Source organism: Eurosta solidaginis, chromosome 5 (assembly GCF_040869045.1).
Source record: "Eurosta solidaginis isolate ZX-2024a chromosome 5, ASM4086904v1, whole genome shotgun sequence".
NCBI lineage: Eukaryota > Metazoa > Arthropoda > Insecta > Diptera > Tephritidae > Eurosta > Eurosta solidaginis.
In genome coordinates this window covers 128,110,980-128,130,093 of record NC_090323.1, presented here as the reverse complement: position 1 = coordinate 128,130,093, position 19,114 = coordinate 128,110,980, and the positions used below count along the sequence as shown (strand labels likewise).

Genomic DNA, 19,114 nt, shown 5'->3' with positions numbered 1-19,114 from the left:
TTTTCAATTCGTTCTGAAAGTATTGTCCCAGAAATTACATTTGCGGAAAGTATTTGTTTTTTTTTTTAATTAAAAACAAAAGAATTTTGTACTCGAACCTTTTGGTAATTTTTTCTGAGGAATTGAAATGTAATCAATTCCTTTGCTGTGGAGGAAAGGAGTTGATTACTTTCCTCCTCCTAATCATTACTACCCAGCTCTGCCAATCAGAAAATTATCAAAATTGAAGTTGAACTTAGTTCAAACTATGTAACTACTTAAATTAAGATAAAGTCTAAAATTTTATCTTAATCGCCAAATCAGCAAGATTATATTTATGGAGTTTTTGTTCGTTAAAAGTGTAAACAGTTTGTTGGGTACATTATTGGAGTACAGCACTTAAAACGAAGGTAGAATAAATTTCATATTATTTCCAGAAAATAACAATAATCGGTCACATTAACTATAATTTAAAATAGCCCTAAACAGCTTGGCCTGCTTTTGATACTCATATTAGGGCTAACTGTATATTGATGTATTTATTATATAACCTTTTTTTGAAAACCGAGTTTTCCGATTGGAATATGATGTATTTTGGTTAAAGAAAAGCTGTCGCATAGTGATGTGAAATTGCATATAATATTGATTGCTAGTAGCTTCAATAATAGTAACGCGAGGTGATTTGGGGAATGAGGAGCAACAATTATCATATATAATTTAAGCGGTACGCGCCATTTCTAAAGGCAGATTTACATAAACGCTTTGGTAGCTTTGCTTGGCTCGGACTATTTGACAGCGCCATAAGGTAATACTGAAACGTCTTGCCGCTTTTTTCGCTGTAAATTGACCAAAGCGTATATGTAAATCCGCCTTAAGATTTATCTGCTTCAATTCAAATTGCATACAGATTATTTTAAAACAAGAATGCATCATATTCTGTCCGGAAAATAAAACTATTTTTTTTATTGATCAACCTAATTTCTTGCGGCTTTAATCTTATTTGCGTTTTTTCAAATTTTCAAAACGACGCGATAAATCATCAAAGTCTATATCATCATTGTCCGTACTGTTCGGTTTGGGTTCATCCATCTGCATATCAGGTAAATCATTAGGTACATTCGGCAAATTGGGAATGTCTGATATAGGTGAAGGTGCGCTGGGAGCAGATGGCTGCAACTTTTGTCGTGGTTGTGGTTTCGGTTTATTTGTATTCTGTAAAAAAAAGACATGGATGATTTTGCATGACAAAATTGTTAAAATTAGCTCAAATTGAAAACAATTGACATAACCGATACAACTGTAATGCATAATTATTACACCTATTACCGTTTACAACGCAACTTTGGTTGGGTTGAAATTACGCAATTTGGTATTACAGATTACAACTCTACCTGTCAAAAAAAAAATGTCGGTTGAGTTGTCTAGTCTAACAACTTTGTGTCGCATTACCGTTTACAACCTTGTGTTGGTGTAGTTGTCAAAGACGTCAAAATCTTACAACTTATTACTAGCAGTTGTCTCATACAATTTTGCAGTTGTTTTGAAAAAGGTAACAATATTCGGACCCTCTCGGGGCCATTTTGTGGGTTTTTGTAAATATTTTTCGACAGAAAGGAAATTTTTAATTTCCGCTTTCGAATCCGGAGATCGAAACGCTTCTTTTGATACTACTTTTGATAAAGAGTTAGATGGTGCACGGTCTCATAAAACGTTACCGAAAAAAAACAAAAAATTGAAAGCCGGTAGTTAAACCTTTTTTATTCAAACAATAATCAACAATTTTGTACACATTTATAGAAAAAGCAACGTTTAAACGAAGGATTACATTGATTAACTTTTTGACTTTATGGAGCGACATTCCGAAGTTGGACGAGGCTGCCCGCAGTTCCGATGCAGCCAAAATAGGTGTAATTATGCGAACGTGAGTCCCATTGATACTACCCACTACTCCTGGGATTCCTGTTTTAGAGTAAAATACAATTTTTGGTGTATGGGTTTTAATCCACTTCGTACAAATATGCTCCTCAATAATATCTAAAACCAGTCCAACACCAAAATCATTTCCACAGCATTTTTGATAGCTGCCATCAGTAAGGAATCGGAGTGTGGTGCATAATTTTAAAATAGGTGTACAGCCTTTCCCAGAAGGCGTATCCGGAAATGGTCCTTAATTTTGTTTAGTAATTAGTAAAACGCTTCCTTTTAAATCTGCAAAATAACTTCATTTGAAGCTCATAATTTGTCACTTAAACATTTTCTTACTTGGTGCTTGGTAGTTCCAAGGGATTGGAATGATCACGCGAATGTTTTTTGGTATTCCCGACATATTAATCGCCAACATTTTCGCCTATATAAAATAGGTTTCAACAAAATCACTTTTGCAAATGCTTAAATTTCCGCCACAAATTGGTCAGCTGTACATTTATCTGTCAAATCATCGCTCTCTGAAGTTGGCAACTCAATTCAACTTCAACTGAAATAAGTTGTAATTCGTAATACCAAACAGGAGTTGAGTTGTCTAAAAGTTGAGTTGTTTTAATTACATCCCACCTAAGTTGAGTTGTTAACCGTAATAGGGGCATAAGCCATATATGTATATATATGACCTGGAATTTTTTTTATGACCTGGAATCATGAAAGGTACCTATTGTGCGAAAACAAGTTTTCGAGAAAACGCGTTTAAAGTTTTTGTTTATCTTGATTCTGCGTAGCGACCGGCTGTTGTGAACGAATTTTGTAATTAAAATTTAAGTAACTTCCCGATAAGCTACAAGCTTGAAACTTCAAGTATAGTTCAGAACCCGATGACAATGCAATAACAAGAAAAAAATCTCCTATAGGTGACGCATGGATCGAAAAGATCGTATTTGTGGTCCGATTTGGCTTTAAATACGATTTTTGAAAAAACTAAGAAAGAAGAAAACTGCGATTTGTTCCATTGGAAAGAGTGTTAAATTTCCTATAAGAATCCCTCAAAAAGTGAACGCTATTTTCGCACAATAGGTCCCTTTCATGATTCCAGGTCACATATATCTATGGTAATAGTCTAGAACAGGGGTCGACTGCTAGTACGCGTCCAAAAATATCGAGAGAGGTGTCAAAAGACGCGTATTGGCTTCGAAAACAATAACTCGAAGGCGGAAAATAAAATGTTTAACTCGTTCAAAAGATTTTAGCGAAAAACCGAAAAATGACCCCGGGTCCATCCCAAAAGAGGGGGGGAGGGTGAATTACGTAATTCATTAACAGGTTGGGTGGGTAAAGACAGAGGGGGAAATGCCACCTTTCACCTCCCTCTTTAGGTTATTGTTGTTGCTGCCTGATGCCTCACTAGTTTAGACGTATTCCATGATGATAGGTATACAGTTGTATACGATGCTGCGGTCATTCCCCCAGCGGGTTAGGGGTCAGAATATACCCGCGGTGGGTATGCCTGTCGTAAGAGGCTACTAAAATACCAGATTCAAGGGGTTGTGTAGCGCAACCCTTTCAGGTTGCGCAATATATAGCTTCTCCAAACCCAATTGTCAGCCTCACCTATCCATGGCGAATCATGTTTCATTAACAGCCGAGGCTCTGGCGGACCTGATCTCCTCATGGATCTAGGGGTTGGGAGGGCGGGAATGGCCAAGAAGGTCGCATGTGGTCATAACAAATCGTTCCCGAGATGGTCGGGCTTGGTACCGGAACGTACCGGATCTGCATCCGGCAAAGGACCATCAACATCGATAACACTCCCCAAGGGCTTCGGGGAGTGTCCTTATCGCTACAACAACAACAACATGCTGCGGTCATTTTTTTATTTGTTTTTGTTGAAATATCTCTCCCTGCATACATTTAAATTTTTAGTAACGCTTTCGCTGTAAGTACCGAGGCAAGCTCAACCCTTTTCCCTGAGCTAAGCTGTAGCATAGCAAGGTATACAGACCCGCCTCGATTGCAAGCACCTACCCTTATCCCTGGATATTTTTCCAAGCAGCTGAATTAAGGACAAACAATATTGAAAACTAGAGCCTAATTTCACAACTTTCCACAATATTGAAGCTTTTTGAAATTATATTCAAGGAAAAGAAACCGTTTACTGTAAAAAGCATTATTTCACCAAATCAGCATGGTTTTATGCCTGGTAGGTCGACTGTGACCAATCTCGCTGTTTTTTTTTTCGAATACTGTCTCTCTGCATTTACCATAAAAACTCAAGTAGATCCATCTACAATGATTTTTCAAAGGTTCAAGTCCTACCCGGTGGATCGAAGTTGTGTTGTCGTGGTTGATGGAATGGTGTCTGTTCGCGTTCTTTTATCGCGAACTCTGAGGTTCCCCAAGGCAGTGTGCTTGGACCACTCCTATTCCTATTTTTTCTTAATAGCATACGTTTCCTTATTTACGAGATTCTTTTAATGTACGGCGATCACTTGAATATTTTTACAGACTCGCAAATTAATCAGACTGTTTAGGGATTCATTCAGGTAGGGTAATAAACTGGTGTAGCAGGAATCGCTTACAACGAAATATTAGCAAGTGCTTTCATATTTCATTTTCCAAGTTCAGAAATGTTATTCTCACTTCTTATCATATAGGTGCTTCTATGTTGAATACTGTTGATGAAATATATGTGCAGAGCACGTTTCTGCGTTGACGGCCTTCGGCCGCGCATATACAAAATTACCTGGCCGGTCCACCAATGGGGTGGGATCAAAATTAAATGCGTGCAAAATCACTTTGTACACAAAATTTATTTCAGTGCACAACAACATGAAAATTGCCAACTTCAACTGCAATGCAAATACATATCTCCGGATAGAGATACAATTTTTCTTTTCCGTCTTCGGATTATTGTTTTCAAGGTTTTGAAACCTCTCTCAATATTTTTGGACGCGTATTAGCAGTCGACCCCTGTTATAGACTTTTACCCATATTTACACATACAGAATAACAAAGGAAACTATTAGAGACTACCTGCATATTGAAAGGATTTATTGATGAGTATCGCGGTGGGGGATCGTCATGTGGTCGCTGTTACATGTGAAAAAATAAATAAAAATAAAAATAAACAAGCAAATAAATACAGAACCCTCAAAATTGCTTTGTAAACCTCAAAACGCATAGGTTAGAAAAAATTTAGAATTCTTTTGATCAAACTTTTCAAAAGTCAAGTTTTAGTAAAAATAAACGAAATTTTTGATTTAATTTCAATTTTTGATTTCACTTCAATTTTTAATGCATATGAAATGCGTAATCAGTGGCATGCCTTATGTTACCCATATCCTATTCCTACTACTTAGATAGAGGAAGACATCCCTCAAGATGTGGACCACAACCCTCGGCTAAAAAGGCTCTAAATCATTATTATTTCCTTGCAGGAAAGGAAGCAACTATAAGTTGATATCAAAAAACCAATACTTATAAACTAGCATGCATTATTTAATTGTCTATATATAAATTGGCGGGTTGCAAACTTTGGGCCCCTTTTACGGCAAAACTATAAATCTAAGGTATAACCAATTATATCTGTGTATCTGTGGTTTCCCGGCGTAACAGAAAATATTACTTACAGCTATTTTGGAGAAAACCAGCCTTGAAGCTTTTGAAGTGTTTGTCAAAAGTTGCCAGCTTTAAAGACTTTTTCTTTTTTGTTTGCGCTGCAAAAGTTAAAATATTAAAAACAACACGCTGAGTTGTTCGGTTATACCGGGAAGAACCAGTTGTTTGGTTGAGAAATGTCGATGATATAATGAACTGAGTGTTGGATATTACAGTTTAAATTGATATTTTCTGGAAAGGTTAACATTAATAGATTTTAAATCGTGCACTAACTGAAGGAAGCTAAAGGAAATAAGAGCAGACAAAAAGTGTATTAAAGCTCAATCACAAAAGGAAAGCAAGGAAAGGTGAAAACTTGAAAGCGGGACCAAAACCATAATCAGATTGAGAGTTGCGACCGAAATCGAATCAGGGCGAGAGCCGAAGTTAATATAGATATAGAATCTGTAAATCTGACGCAGGAATCTGAAACGGAAACCAGATGCGTAAAAGATGTAGCATCAACGAATCGTAACCCATTTATTAATGTTGTGTGTAGTAGACTTGGTCACTACTAAACTGGTTGAACTTCAACCACTGGGAGAACTCTAGTATTCCTTAAAAAGCTAACGATTTGTATTTTTGATTTCGTAATACTTTTTTTTAGTCTCCATTCTTTGTCATACCGAAATTATTTTTGTATGGGTAAAATTTTCTGAAGTGTATCTTAGGTTTTTTTACAATTTTTTGATTGACAGAAATAAAAAAAGAAAACCATATTTGACACTTTTACGAGATTCGAAGTTTCTAAGTTATAGCACTTTTGGTTTTGCTGAACGAGTTAAAGGGTGAAGCCGTGTGTAGAATTCACGAAAGTGGGCCGCTATTCATCTGGGAATGGCCAGTGATTTTTTTGTACGCGGTTCAAGCAGCTCACTACTTCCGGTCGCTTGCGGCCAAGTATCCTCTGGGTAGCCACTGAACATCCGTTTAGTGGTGAGTTAATCTGAGAAGGCTACAACCTGGCTAGGCCACTCTGACAAGCTCTGTAAATCTGTGACACAGATATCACGGCGATCGCCGCACAGTGCACCGAAATTGAAAAGTTGGGACTTAGGACTTTAAATGTACATTTTCGTATTCTGTGATCTTTTTCCATAATTTATTGTTATATAACATTCAAGGTTCGAATCGAGCTCAAGGCCAGAACAATAATTTGTTTCTAATGATAATTATTGTTATTTTTTAATTTTTCTAAATTTGAAAAATTGTATTTTATTTTTGGAATAGTAAGCAGAAAATTGTTCAGACAACCTGCCATAGCTGCGCAGATAGATCCATTTCGAAGGGTGCTAAGCCTTCATCATCAGTACGCTTTAGGCATGCTGCGCTAACCATTTAGCTATACACCAACTATATTTATTCAGTGTTGCGCCATCTGGTGCAAATCACTGATAATGCTGGATTTTTGTTTATTGTCAATTACTTTGTTTGCCATTCCCAAGTGCTCATGGTTTATTAACAATTGTTTTTGTTTTTATTGATAATCATTCAAGGTTCGAATCGAGCTCAAGGCCAGAACAATAATTTTTTTCTAATGATAATTATTGTTATTTTTTTAATTTTTCTAAAATACAATTTTTCAAATTTAGAAAAATTAAAAAATAACAATAATTGTCATTAGAAAAAAATTATTGTTCTGGCCTTGAGCTCGATTCGAACCTTGAATGATTTATCAATAGGCCGATAAAAACAAAAACAATTGTTATATAAAATTTTTTTCGTAAAACCTAATTTAAACAAGTAAGGAACGTTAAGTTCGGGTGTAACCGAACATTACATACTCAGTTGGGAGCTATGGTGACAACATAAGGGAAAATAACCATGTAGGAAAATGAACCGAGGGAAACCCTGGAATGTGTTTGTATGACATGTGTATGAAATGAAAGGCATTAAAGAGTATTTTATGAGGGAGTGGGCCATAGTTCTATAGGTGGACGCCATTTAGGGATATCGCCATAAAGGTGGATCAGGGTTGAATTTAGAATTTGTTTGCAGAATATGGGTATCAAATGAAAGGTGTTAATGAGTATTTTAAAAGGGAGTAATCCTTAGTTCCATAGGTGGACGCCATTTAGGGATATCGCCATAAAGGTGGACCAGGGGTGACCCTATAATTTGTTTGTACAATAGGGTATCAAAAGAAAGGTATTAATGAGGGTTTTAAAAGAAAGTGGTGGTAGTTGTATAGGTGGTCGCCTTTTCGAGATATCGCCATAAAGGTGGACCAGGGGTGACTCTAGAATGCGTTTGTACAATATGGGTATCAAACGAAAGGTGTTAATGAGTATTTTAAAAGGGAGTGGGCCTTAGTTCTATAGGTGGAAGCCGTTTCGAAATATCGCCATAAAGGTGGACCAGGGGTGACTCTAGAATGTGTTTGTACGATATCGGTATCCAATTAAAGGTATTAATGAGGGTTTTAAAAGGGAGTGGTGGTAGTTGTATAGGTGGTCGCCTTTTCGAGATATCGCCATAAAGGTGGTCCAGGGGTGACTCTAGAATGCGTTTGTACAATATGGGTATCAAACGAAAGGTTTTAATGAGTATTTTAAAAGGGAGTGGGCCTTAGTTCTATAGGTGGACGCCTTTTCGAGGTATCGCAATAAAGGTGGACCAGAGGTGACTCTAGACTTTGTTTGTACGATATGGGTATCAATTGAAAGGTGTTAATGAGTATTTTTAAAGGGGAGTGGACCTTCATTCTATAGGTGGTCGCTTTTTCGAGATATCGCCATAAAGGTGGACCAGGGATGACTCTAGAATATGTTTGTACGATATTGGTATCAAATTAAAGGTATTAATGAGAGTTTTAAAAGGGAGTGGTGGTAGTTGTATATGTGAAGGCGTTTTCCAGATATCGACCAAAATGTGGAACAGAGTGACCCAGAACATTATCTGTTGGATACCGCTAATTTATTTATATATGTAATACCTGCCAAGATTTCAAGGGTTTTTTATTTCGCCCTGCAGAACTTTTCCATTTTCTTCTACTTAATATGGTAGGTGTCACAACCGTTTTACAAAGTTTTTTCTAAAGTTATATTTCGCGTCAATAAACCAATCCAATTACCATGTTTCATCCCTTTTTTCGTATTTGGTATAGAATTATGGCATTTTTTTCATTTTTCGTAATTTTCGATATCGAAAAAGTGGGCGTGGTCATAGTCGGCTTTCGTTCATTTTTTATACCAAGATAAAGTGAGTTCAGATAAGTACGTGAACGAAGTTCAGTAAAGATATGTCGATTTTTGCTGAAGTTATCGTGTTAACGGCCATGCGGAAGGACAGACGGACGACTGTGTATAAAAACTGGGCGTGGCTTCAACCGATTTCACCCATTTTCACAGAAAACAGTTAGCGTCATAAAATCTATGCCCCTACGAAATTTCAAAAGAATTGGTAAATTTTTGTTCGACTTATGGCATTAAAAGTATCCTAGACAAATTAAATGAAAAAGGGCGGAGCCACGCCCATTTTGAAATTTTCTTTTATTTTTGTATTTTGTTGCACCATATCATTACTGGAGTTGAATGTTGACATAATTTACTTATATACGCTAAAGATATTAAATTTTTTGTTAAAATTTTACTTTAAACATTTTTTTTAAGTGGGTCCTTCTCCGATTTTGCTAATTTTTATCTACCGTATATATAGTAATAGGAGTAACGTTCCTGCCAAATTTCATAATGATATCTTCAACGACTGCCAAATTACAGCTTGCAAAATTTTTAAATTACCTTCTTTTAAAAGTGGGCGGTGCCACGCCCATTGTCCAAAATGTTACTAATTTTCTATTCTGCGGCATAAGTTCAACTCACATACCAAGTTTCATCGCTTTATCTGTCTATGGTAATGAATTATCGCACTTTTTCGGTTTTTCGAAATTTTCGATATCGAAAAAATGGGCGTGGTTATAATCCGATATCGTTCATTTTAAATAGCGATCTGTGATGAGTGCTCAGGAAATATATTAACATTCATGTTGATATTTAAAAAAATCTTTATTTTCGGTTTTAAGTATAAAATTAATTTTTGTATATTTTTGAGTTTTAAATATTTTCCAACTAATTAGAATTTTCTTTTTTTGAAGTTATTCAAAAATTTAAAGTTAACACGAAAACTCAATTAAAAATTATTTTAAAAATTAAAGTAAAGCATACAAAGTAGTTAACACTATATTTACTCCCCCTCCAAGAAAATTTAAAACAAACAAATTATTAATTAATATTAAATGTAACCTTTTTTTGTTTTTTGTTGTTTAATGTATTTGTATTTGTATTTAAATTAGTGTTAATAAGTATGTTTGCTGGTTTAAGTAAATCAATTGAAATATTTTTAATAGTATTTTTGTATTGAATTGTAAATGTTTTATGTTTCTTAGAGATAACTTTAAAAGGTCCTTCATAAGGTGATTCTAAATTAGATTTACGAAGAACTTTAACAAAAACATACTCACAATTTTCTAATTGTTTAGGAACGAAAAAATTTTCTTTGTTATGATGAAAAACTTTAGAACGAACAAGCGAAAAATATTCTCTTATTTTATGAAGAGCGTCATTAGAAAAATCATGTTCTTTATTACTATTTGAAATAATTTATTCACCAGGTATTCTAAGTGTTTGGCCATAAACAAGTTCAGCAGATGAACATTTTAAATCTTCTTTAATAGAAGTTCGTAAACCAAGTAGAATGAATGGTAAAATGTCAGACCAATGAACCGAGTCGTTTGATGCTATAATTGCTGCTTTTAAAGTTCGATGAAATCTCTCTATCATGCCATTTGCTTGGGGATGGTAAGGAGATGTATGAATTTTATGAGAACCTAAAAGTTTAGTTAATTCTGTAAAAAATTTTGAAGTGAATTGTGAACCTTGATCTACTGTAATATTTAATAGTATACCAAATCGTGGTATATAATTTTGAATAAAAGTTTTTACTATAGTATTTGTTGAAATATCTTTAAGCGGATAAGCTTCAGGCCAACGTGAAAATCTGTCAATAATTGTTAAAATATAACAATTTCCATTTGAAACTGGAAGAGGTCCAACAATATCCATATGAATATGTTCAAAACGGCCTGATGGTATTTGAATTTTTTGGATAGGAGATTTAGTATGTCTTGAAATTTTGGATTTTTGACAATTGATGCATGATGAAGTCCAATCGTTAATCTCTTTACGCATGTTAGGCCAATAATATTTATTTTGAATTAATTTTCTAGTTGTTCTTATACTTGGATGAGATAATGAGTGAATTTTGTTAAATATAATTCTTCTCATAGAATGTGGAACATAAGGTCGAAAAGGTTGTAGAGAAACATCACACCATATGTTTAAATTAATAACTGGAATATGAATTTCTTTTAAATTATTTTTAGAATTTGGATCAGAAATGGTTTTTTGTAAAAATGTATCAGTTTGTTGTTCTTTATATAAAGTTTCTAAATTTATATCTTGAGTTGAAATTGCATTTATTTCTGGAATACGGGAAAGTATGTCGGCAACTATGTTGTCTTTTCCACATATATATTGAATATCATTTGTAAATTGAGCAATATATTCAAGATGACGTAGTTGACGAGGAGATCTATCTACTTTAGAATTTAGAACATGAATTAAAGGTTTATGATCAGTATAAATTGTAAAAGTTCTACCTTCAAGAAAATGTTTAAAATGTTTAATTGAATTATAAATTGCCAAAAGTTCACGATCAAATGTTGAATATTTAGTTTCTGTTGTAGTTAATTTTCTTGAAAAATAAGCTAAAGGTTCTAGTATATTATTGCTAGTTTGTTGAAGAACTGCTCCAATAGCAACATTTGATGCATCTACTGCTAATGATAAAGTACCATTTTTGTCGAAATGTGTAAGTAAAGTATTTTTAGCAAACAGTTTTTTAACATTTTCGAAAGCTGTTGTGGTTTCATTTGTCCAATTTAATTGTTTGAGTTTGTTTTTAATTGCATGTGTTAACATTTCATGCAGAGGACTAAGTTCTGTTGCTAACATTTTAATATATCTATGATAGTAATTTATCATACCTAAAAATTTTTGTAACTTATTTATAGAAATTGGTTTTTCAAAATTCGATCTAAAGATGGTTTAATACCTTCGCCTGAAATTTCGTAACTTAAGAAATTTAATTTATTTACACCGAGAGTACATTTTGAAGGTTTGATATTTAAATTATATTCTTCAAGTCTTTTGAAAACTGATTTTAAAGGATTTATATGTTGTTCTTCGTTATCACTGGCAATAAGAATGTCATCAATGTATGTAAATACAAAATCGAAATCAGAAAATACTTCATTAATAAAGCGTTGGAAAGTTTGAGCACTGTTTCGTAAACCGAAAGGCATTCTTACGAATTCAAACATTCCAAAAGGGGTAGTTATTGCAGTTTTATGAATGTCTTCTTCTGCCATTGGAATTTAGTGGTAGGCACGCTCAAGTTCAATTTTGGAAAAAAATTGTTTGTTTTTTAAATCAATTGTTAAATCGTGAATATGTGGTAAAGGATACCGATCTGGTGTAGTAATAAAATTAGGTCTCCACCAATCATTTGGTTCTTTTTTAGGAACGAGATGAAGTGGAGATGCAATAGAAGAATTTGAGGGTCTGCATATACCAGTTTTAACTAAAAATTCAAATTCAGTTTTAGCAATTTTAAGTTTGATTGGATCAAGACGTCTGGGTTTCGAAAATGGTAAAATACCTTTTGTTTCTATCCTGTGAACCGTATGGTGTTTAACTTTTTAGTATAATCTGGTTCACAGGTAATAGATAGAAATTCATTAAGTAATTTTGAAAACTTATTTTCGACAATAGCAATTTTGAGTGAGAAAATATCAGAAAATCCAGAAGATCCAGCAACTTTAATTTTTGTAGTAGAATCCATTATTTCTTTATTTTTAATATTGACAATAATTCCGAATTTTTCTAAAAACTTTGCTCCTAAAATTGGTGTATCAATGTTCGCAATACTGAATGGAAATTCAAAATCTCTTCTTAAACCTAAATCAATTTTAAGTAGTTTTGTACCGAAAGTTTCAATTGAAGAACTGTTTGCTGCAGTGAAAGTAAGATCCGAATTTCTTTTATAAATTTTAAATTTAGAAAAAGGAATAACTGATACAACTGCGCCGGTATCGATAAGAAAATTAAGTCTATTGAATTTATCAAATATGAATAGGCGACGAGTAGGTTTGATAATATTTCCATTATCCGTCACCGTCATAATGGATCGTTTCAGTTTAAATTTTGTTCGTAATTTGAATTATGATTTTGATTAAAATTGCAGGGGGTATACATTTAAGAGCGTTATTCTTAAATCTTTTCTGATACCAACAAATAGTTGTTTGTGAATTAAAATTACGATTGTTTGAAAAATTTCTTGATCTTGAAAAATTTCGAGATTTAGATCTATTTCTATCTTTAGATCTTGAACGGATTTGTAATTGATTAATATCATTAGAAATTTTATTTAAATTCTGATAAATAGCCGTAGTTAATTCAGTTAAATTTTTAACGATTGTTCTAAAATATTATTATTTATATTTGAGACTACAGGAGATTTGGAAAAATGAGGTTTATTGATTAAATCAAAAAGTTTGTCAGCTAAAATAATTATTTCATCTTTATTTTGATTGTTACTAGAAGTTAAATGGATTTGTATTTCTTGTGGTAATTTACGAATCCATAATTTGAAAAGTAATTCTTGACTTACAATCGAGTCAGTACCTATAAGTGATTTCATAAATCTGAATAATTCAGATGGTGAACGATCACCAAGTTCAGTTTTTGAAAATAATTCTTCTAATCTTTTTTCTTCACTAAGTGAAAATCTTTCGCATAAAATCTTTTTAATTGTATTATATTTATTGAAAAGAAGAGGAGGGTTAATAATGTCAAAAATTTTAGAAATAGTATCTCGTTGAAGGGTAACTAGAACATTTTGAAATTTTAAATTATCATCCGTGATATTATTTATTTCAAATTGTCCTTCAACAAGTAAAAACCAGGCATCAGGACAATCTTGCCAAAATTGTGGTAATTTAATAGATTTAGTTGAAGGAAAATTTGTAAAGGTATCTTGTGTTGAAGTCTCTTGTGTTATATTAGAGATGTTGTTTTGTGTTGTATTAATGTTAGAATTTTGAGTTGTATTGTGAGTCATGATGTTATTTGTATGGTTGTTATTTTGATTTTCACAATTTGTAAAATTACGAGTTCGTATTGGTGAACGCAGAACCATATGAAAAAAAAATTAAATGAAAAATTCGAAAATTAGAAAATATTTAAGAATTTTTTTGGAAAGGGAGTTAACAATTTAAATACAATAAATTTAAATAATTTATATTAAAAATTTTAAGATATAAAAATAATCTTAAAATAAATTTGAAATTTTAATTTAATATTAAAATAAAAATTGTATTTGGAAAAAGTTAAAATTATTTAAAATTTATATTTACGATTTTATTACTATGGAAGAGTTGATTGATAAACTTAAATATGCAATGGCTTTAAAATATAATGATGTTCTTCTTTGTGTAGAGGACGTTAAAGATGAATGGTTCCAATAAACGGTACACTATATGACGATGAAACTTCCTGAGTAGTGCTGGATCAATTTTCCACAGCTGTGGTTGTATTTGAAACAGCGGCAGTATTGTTTTGATCTGGCATTTATTTTTAAAAATGAGTTTTAGCGTATTTACACTTCTCGTTTTAAGAGTTTTATATTGCGAACTTAAAAATATGTTGCAATGTGTTGCGAAAAATCACTCAAAAATTTAATTTTTTTAATTATTTGAAAATTTTTTGTTGCGTTAACTGTTTTATAATTCCTCTCAAAGTTTTAACAATTAATTAAGTTATTTTTGTTTAGTTCCAACGGTTGCTGCTGTAAAGATTTTTATTTTTTTTTATTATTTCTTCTATATCACATAACGGCACTCATCTTGTTCGATATTTGTTTTAATTGTTGATTTCTTTTCACTAGTGTTAACAGATGTACCGCACAAATGTTGACGGTAGATAGATATGTATTTTATCCTGTTAATTTCGGTTTTTGATTTTTTATTTAAATTTTAATGGTTGTTCTTGTTGTATGAAAATGCACTGAATATACTTCTAAAATTTATATTAAACAGCATTCAAGGATGTGATGATTCGGAGCAGGACCGTGTGCACATTTGCTGAAACCGGTAGATAGTTTGTAATTGGTCCAGGTAACTTTAAACAAATTTTCTTTGGTAGCACGCCACTTAGTTGCACTTTTATTTGCGGTATTATATTGCTCAATAGCTTTTTGATACGTAAAGCGTCACATTCAGCAATTGTATCACATATGGACTTATAAAAAAATTTAGGTCCTTTGGTAGAATCGCCAATATATCAACATTCATGTTGATATTTAAAAAAATCTTAATTTTCGGTTTTAAGTATAAAATTAATATTTGTTAATTTTTGAGTTTTAAATATTTTCCAACTAATTAGAATTTTCTTTTTTTGAAGTTATTCAAAAATTTAAAGTTAACACGAAAACTCAATGAAAAATTATTTTAAAAATTAAAGTAAAGAATACAAAGTAGTTAACACTATACCTAAATACCAAATTTCATCAAGATACGTCAAAATTTACTCAAGTTATCGTGTTAACGGACGGACGGATGGACGTGGCTCAATCAAATTTTTTTTCGATCCTGATGATTTTGATATATGGAAGTCTATATCTATCTCGATTCCTTTATACCTGTACAACCAACCGCTTCCCAAGGCAGTCGGTTCTATGTACCGGAGAGACTCGGGATTTTTCCCGACCAAGGACTGTCATTTCAGTGTGACCCCATTTAATTTGTTTCGTCCCTCCCACCGTTATCCAATCAAACTTAATATACTCTGTGAGCTCTGCTCAACTGAGTATAAAAAGTTATGACACTTTTAGTAACCGGGTTTCATATCGACATACCCTAACGAGCATATGTGTACATCTAGGTATTTTTTCCAATTTCCAGCAATTTTGGCTTCACTAAAATAATTTTTATTATTTCTCAATAAAAATGTGTATCAAGGTCTAACCCATAAGCTTTAAATTTTATTTTAAAAATGTGTGCAGAATTCGCGAAAACTCGCCGAATCTTAGAGGTTATAATTTTAATTGGGTACGAATATACATACTACATATGAAACGCAACATTTACTTAAAATAATAAAAATAGTTTTTTTGCTCATATACCTATATGCATATTTGGAAATTTCATGGACTATTGACCGATCGAATAATTTTTGCTTTTAATTACTCTTTTGGTACTAATGAACAAGCTGGAATAGTAAGCATCATATAAAAAAAAAAAATTATAGAACAAGCTGGAATAGTAAGCATCGTATAAACAAAAAAAAATTACAAGCTGGAATAGCCAAATTTTTGATTTGAACCTTTTTTGGGTTGTTAAATGTAAATTCAATAAAAAAGAATTAAATGTATAATACGAATTATCAAATATTTTTGTTTAATATTACCTAGAATTAAAAAGTGATTCGCAATACTAACATTAAAAAAAAAATCAAAAAACAAAAGACAAAAAAAATATTTTTGTTTTTAAATTCTACCCAAAATAAAAAGTGATTCACAATACTAAAATAAAAAAAAAAAATAAAAAATAAAAAAAAAATAAAAACGCGAAGCTTTTCGAACCATGAAACCGAGTACATTGCATAGTATATGACCCTAACTATATAAATAAATTAATCGAGTTTTGAGGAAATGTGAGGAAAATGAGTTAACAGTAAAAATGCGATTTTTCCAATACAATAAAATTTTTTTATTTGCTATACATTTTTTGTTTAAGACTTTATGAAAAAATTCTTATATATAAAAACGTCATGTAATGAGACTTTAAATCGATCCCCATCAAAAATTTGTGTTATTAACTAATATTTTTTTCATTTTCCTAAGTCCACTGAAGGCGAAATCCAGACCACTGTGCGACGATCTTGGGCTCACGCCCGAGCAAAGCAACATCAAAATCTTAGAAACAAGTTTTTTCAATTAAAGGAAAATTTTTCTAAGCGGGGTCGCCCCTCGGCAGTGTTTGGCAAGCACTCCGAGTATATTTCTGCCATGAAAAGCTCTAAGTGAAAACTCATCTGCCTTGCAAATGCCGTTCGGAGTCGGCATAAAACAAGTAGGTCCCGTCCGGCCAGTTTGTATGAAAAACTAAAAGGAGCACGACGCAAATTGGAAGAGAAGCTCGGCCTAAAATCCCTTCGGAGGTTATCGCGTCTTACATTTTATATTTTTATATATCAATCCTACACTCAAAAAAAAATTTCCAAAATGAGAATGATTTTTCGCCATAGGAATTTCTTTTCAAAATAAAAATATATATAAAAATTCATATAATAAATAGAGGAAAATTTTCTTTGCCTATTGGAAAAAATCCCTCCAATGTTTATCTTCTGAGAAAGTTTTCATTTTAGTGTTTATTTCATATTTGGCACATTGGTAGCCACGACCGCCAGTGCTTAAACGTATTTTGCTTACGTGTGGCGAATAAAAATCTGGCTTAGAAGTACAACGACAAAGCCATGCCATAGAAAATCGTTAATTTTCACTGTTTTTCGCACTTCTCTCTAGAAATTTTCAATGCTAATATATTTTAAATATATTACACCACAGCGTACCAAGGAGGTAGAATTGTAAATTAGTGTCAGCTTGAGAAATAACAAGTTCATGATTCAATTACTAGAGGTTTGTTCTCCAATGATGAAGTTTAAAAATTTTGATGGGTTGCTTTTACGAAGTATGGAAAACAGGGAATAATTCAATCCCCTTCAGCGAAAAGTGTATTAGAAAATTACCTTTAGTAGTTTATTAGTAGTGATAATAAATTTGTAAACGCCAACAGGTTTTGGGGGAAATAACTCATTTTCTACTTAATATTTCGTGAACTGATAAAGAGCTATGTTGGTTTGGTCATTCTTTCAGAATTGGTTGAAGAATTCCCTACGCCAGAATTTTATTCAAAAAAAACTATCTCAAAATTTGTTTTAAGAACTCCCTATCTGAGCATAACTTCAATGCATTTTGACATAAGAGGGAGTTAATGAAAAACATTCTGAGATAAGGCGTTCTTCAACATAATTCTGTTATAGGGCGTTTTTGTGACAAATCCTGAATTGGGAAATTTTCGAAAAATATTTTGAGTGGGGACGATTTCGAACTGGCAGCCGACATGGGGTGATATCCTACTCAGCATCCGCAATGAACTGACAAAAATAAATAAAAGAAAATGGCTTATTGTCTTAGAACTTTATATTCCGGTCTTGACTTTGACAGAAGAATTAAGCTTTTGTGCGGTCCTGCTACACAGGAAGTATTTACCTTTTTATTCTGAAATTTCGAAAGCTCTTTTCCATTTAAGTATTGATGGAAGTGTTAAATTTTTTGTGATACCAACAAATAGTTGTTTGTGGATTAAAATTACGATTGTTTGAAAAATTTCTTGATCTTGAAAAATTTCGAGATTTAGATCTATTTCTATCTTTAGATCTTGAACGGATTTGTAATTGATTAATATCATTAGAAATTTTATTTAAATTCCTATAAATAGCCGTAGTTAATTCAGTTAAATTTTTAACGCATTGTTCTAAAATATTATTATTTATATTTGAGACTACAGGAGATTTGGAAAAATGAGGTTTATTGATTAAATCAAAAAGTTTGTCAGCTAAAATAATTATTTTATCTTTATTTTGATTGTTACTAGAAGTTAAATGGATTTGTATTTCTTGTGGTAATTTACGAATCCATAATTTGAAAAGTAATTCTTGACTTACAATCGAGTCAGTACCTATAAGTGATTTCATAAATCTGAATAATTCAGATGGTGAACGATCACCAAGTTCAGTTTTTGAAAATAATTCTTCTAATCTTTTTTCTTCACTAGGTGAAAATCTTTCGCATAAAATCTTTTTAATTGTATTATATTTATTGAAAAGAAGAGGAGGGTTAATAATGTCAAAAATTTTAGAAATAGTATCTCGTTGAAGGGTAACTAGAACATTTTGAAATTTTCAATTATCATCAGTGATATTATTTATTTCAAATGGTCCTTCAACAAGTAAAAACCAGGCATCAGGACAATCTTGCCAAAATTGTGGTAATTTAATAGATTTAGTTGAAGGAGAATTTGTAAAGTTATCTTGTGTTGAAGTCTCTTGTGTTATATTAGAGGTGTTGTTTTGTGTTGTATTAATGTTAGAATTTTGAGTTGTATTGTGAGTCATGATGTTATTTGTATGGTTGTTATTTTGATTTTCACAATTTGTAAAATTACGAGTTCGTATTGGTGAACGCAGAACCATATGAAAAAAAATAAAAAATTAAATGAAAAATTCGAAAATTAGAAAATATTTAAGAATTTTTTTGGAAAGGGAGTTAACAATTTAAATACAATATTTAATTTTATATAAAAAATAAGTAAATTTAAATAATTTATATTAAAATTTTTAAGATATAAAAATAATCTTAAAATAAATTTGAAATT

The 19,114-nt window shown here is 32.1% G+C and overlaps 1 protein-coding gene across 5 annotated transcripts in view; it reads right to left on the bottom strand.

Annotated features, from left to right (window-relative positions):
• Positions 1-280: 280 nt before the first annotated feature.
• Ist1 (IST1-like protein) overlaps positions 281-19,114 on the bottom strand; it is a 71,682-nt gene continuing 52,848 nt past the window's right edge. For 3 of the 5 annotated variants that reach the window (XM_067788264.1, XM_067788261.1, XM_067788265.1), the window contains 2 exons: positions 4,939-4,995; positions 281-1,191 (listed from right to left, as the gene is read on the bottom strand). In XM_067788264.1, coding sequence (XP_067644365.1) covers positions 976-1,191; positions 4,939-4,995 — 273 coding nt within the window. In that variant the 3' untranslated portion in view covers positions 281-975. The remainder of the gene's footprint in view (positions 1,192-4,938; positions 4,996-19,114) is intronic. The other 2 variants (XM_067788263.1, XM_067788266.1) reach the window with 1 other exon arrangement.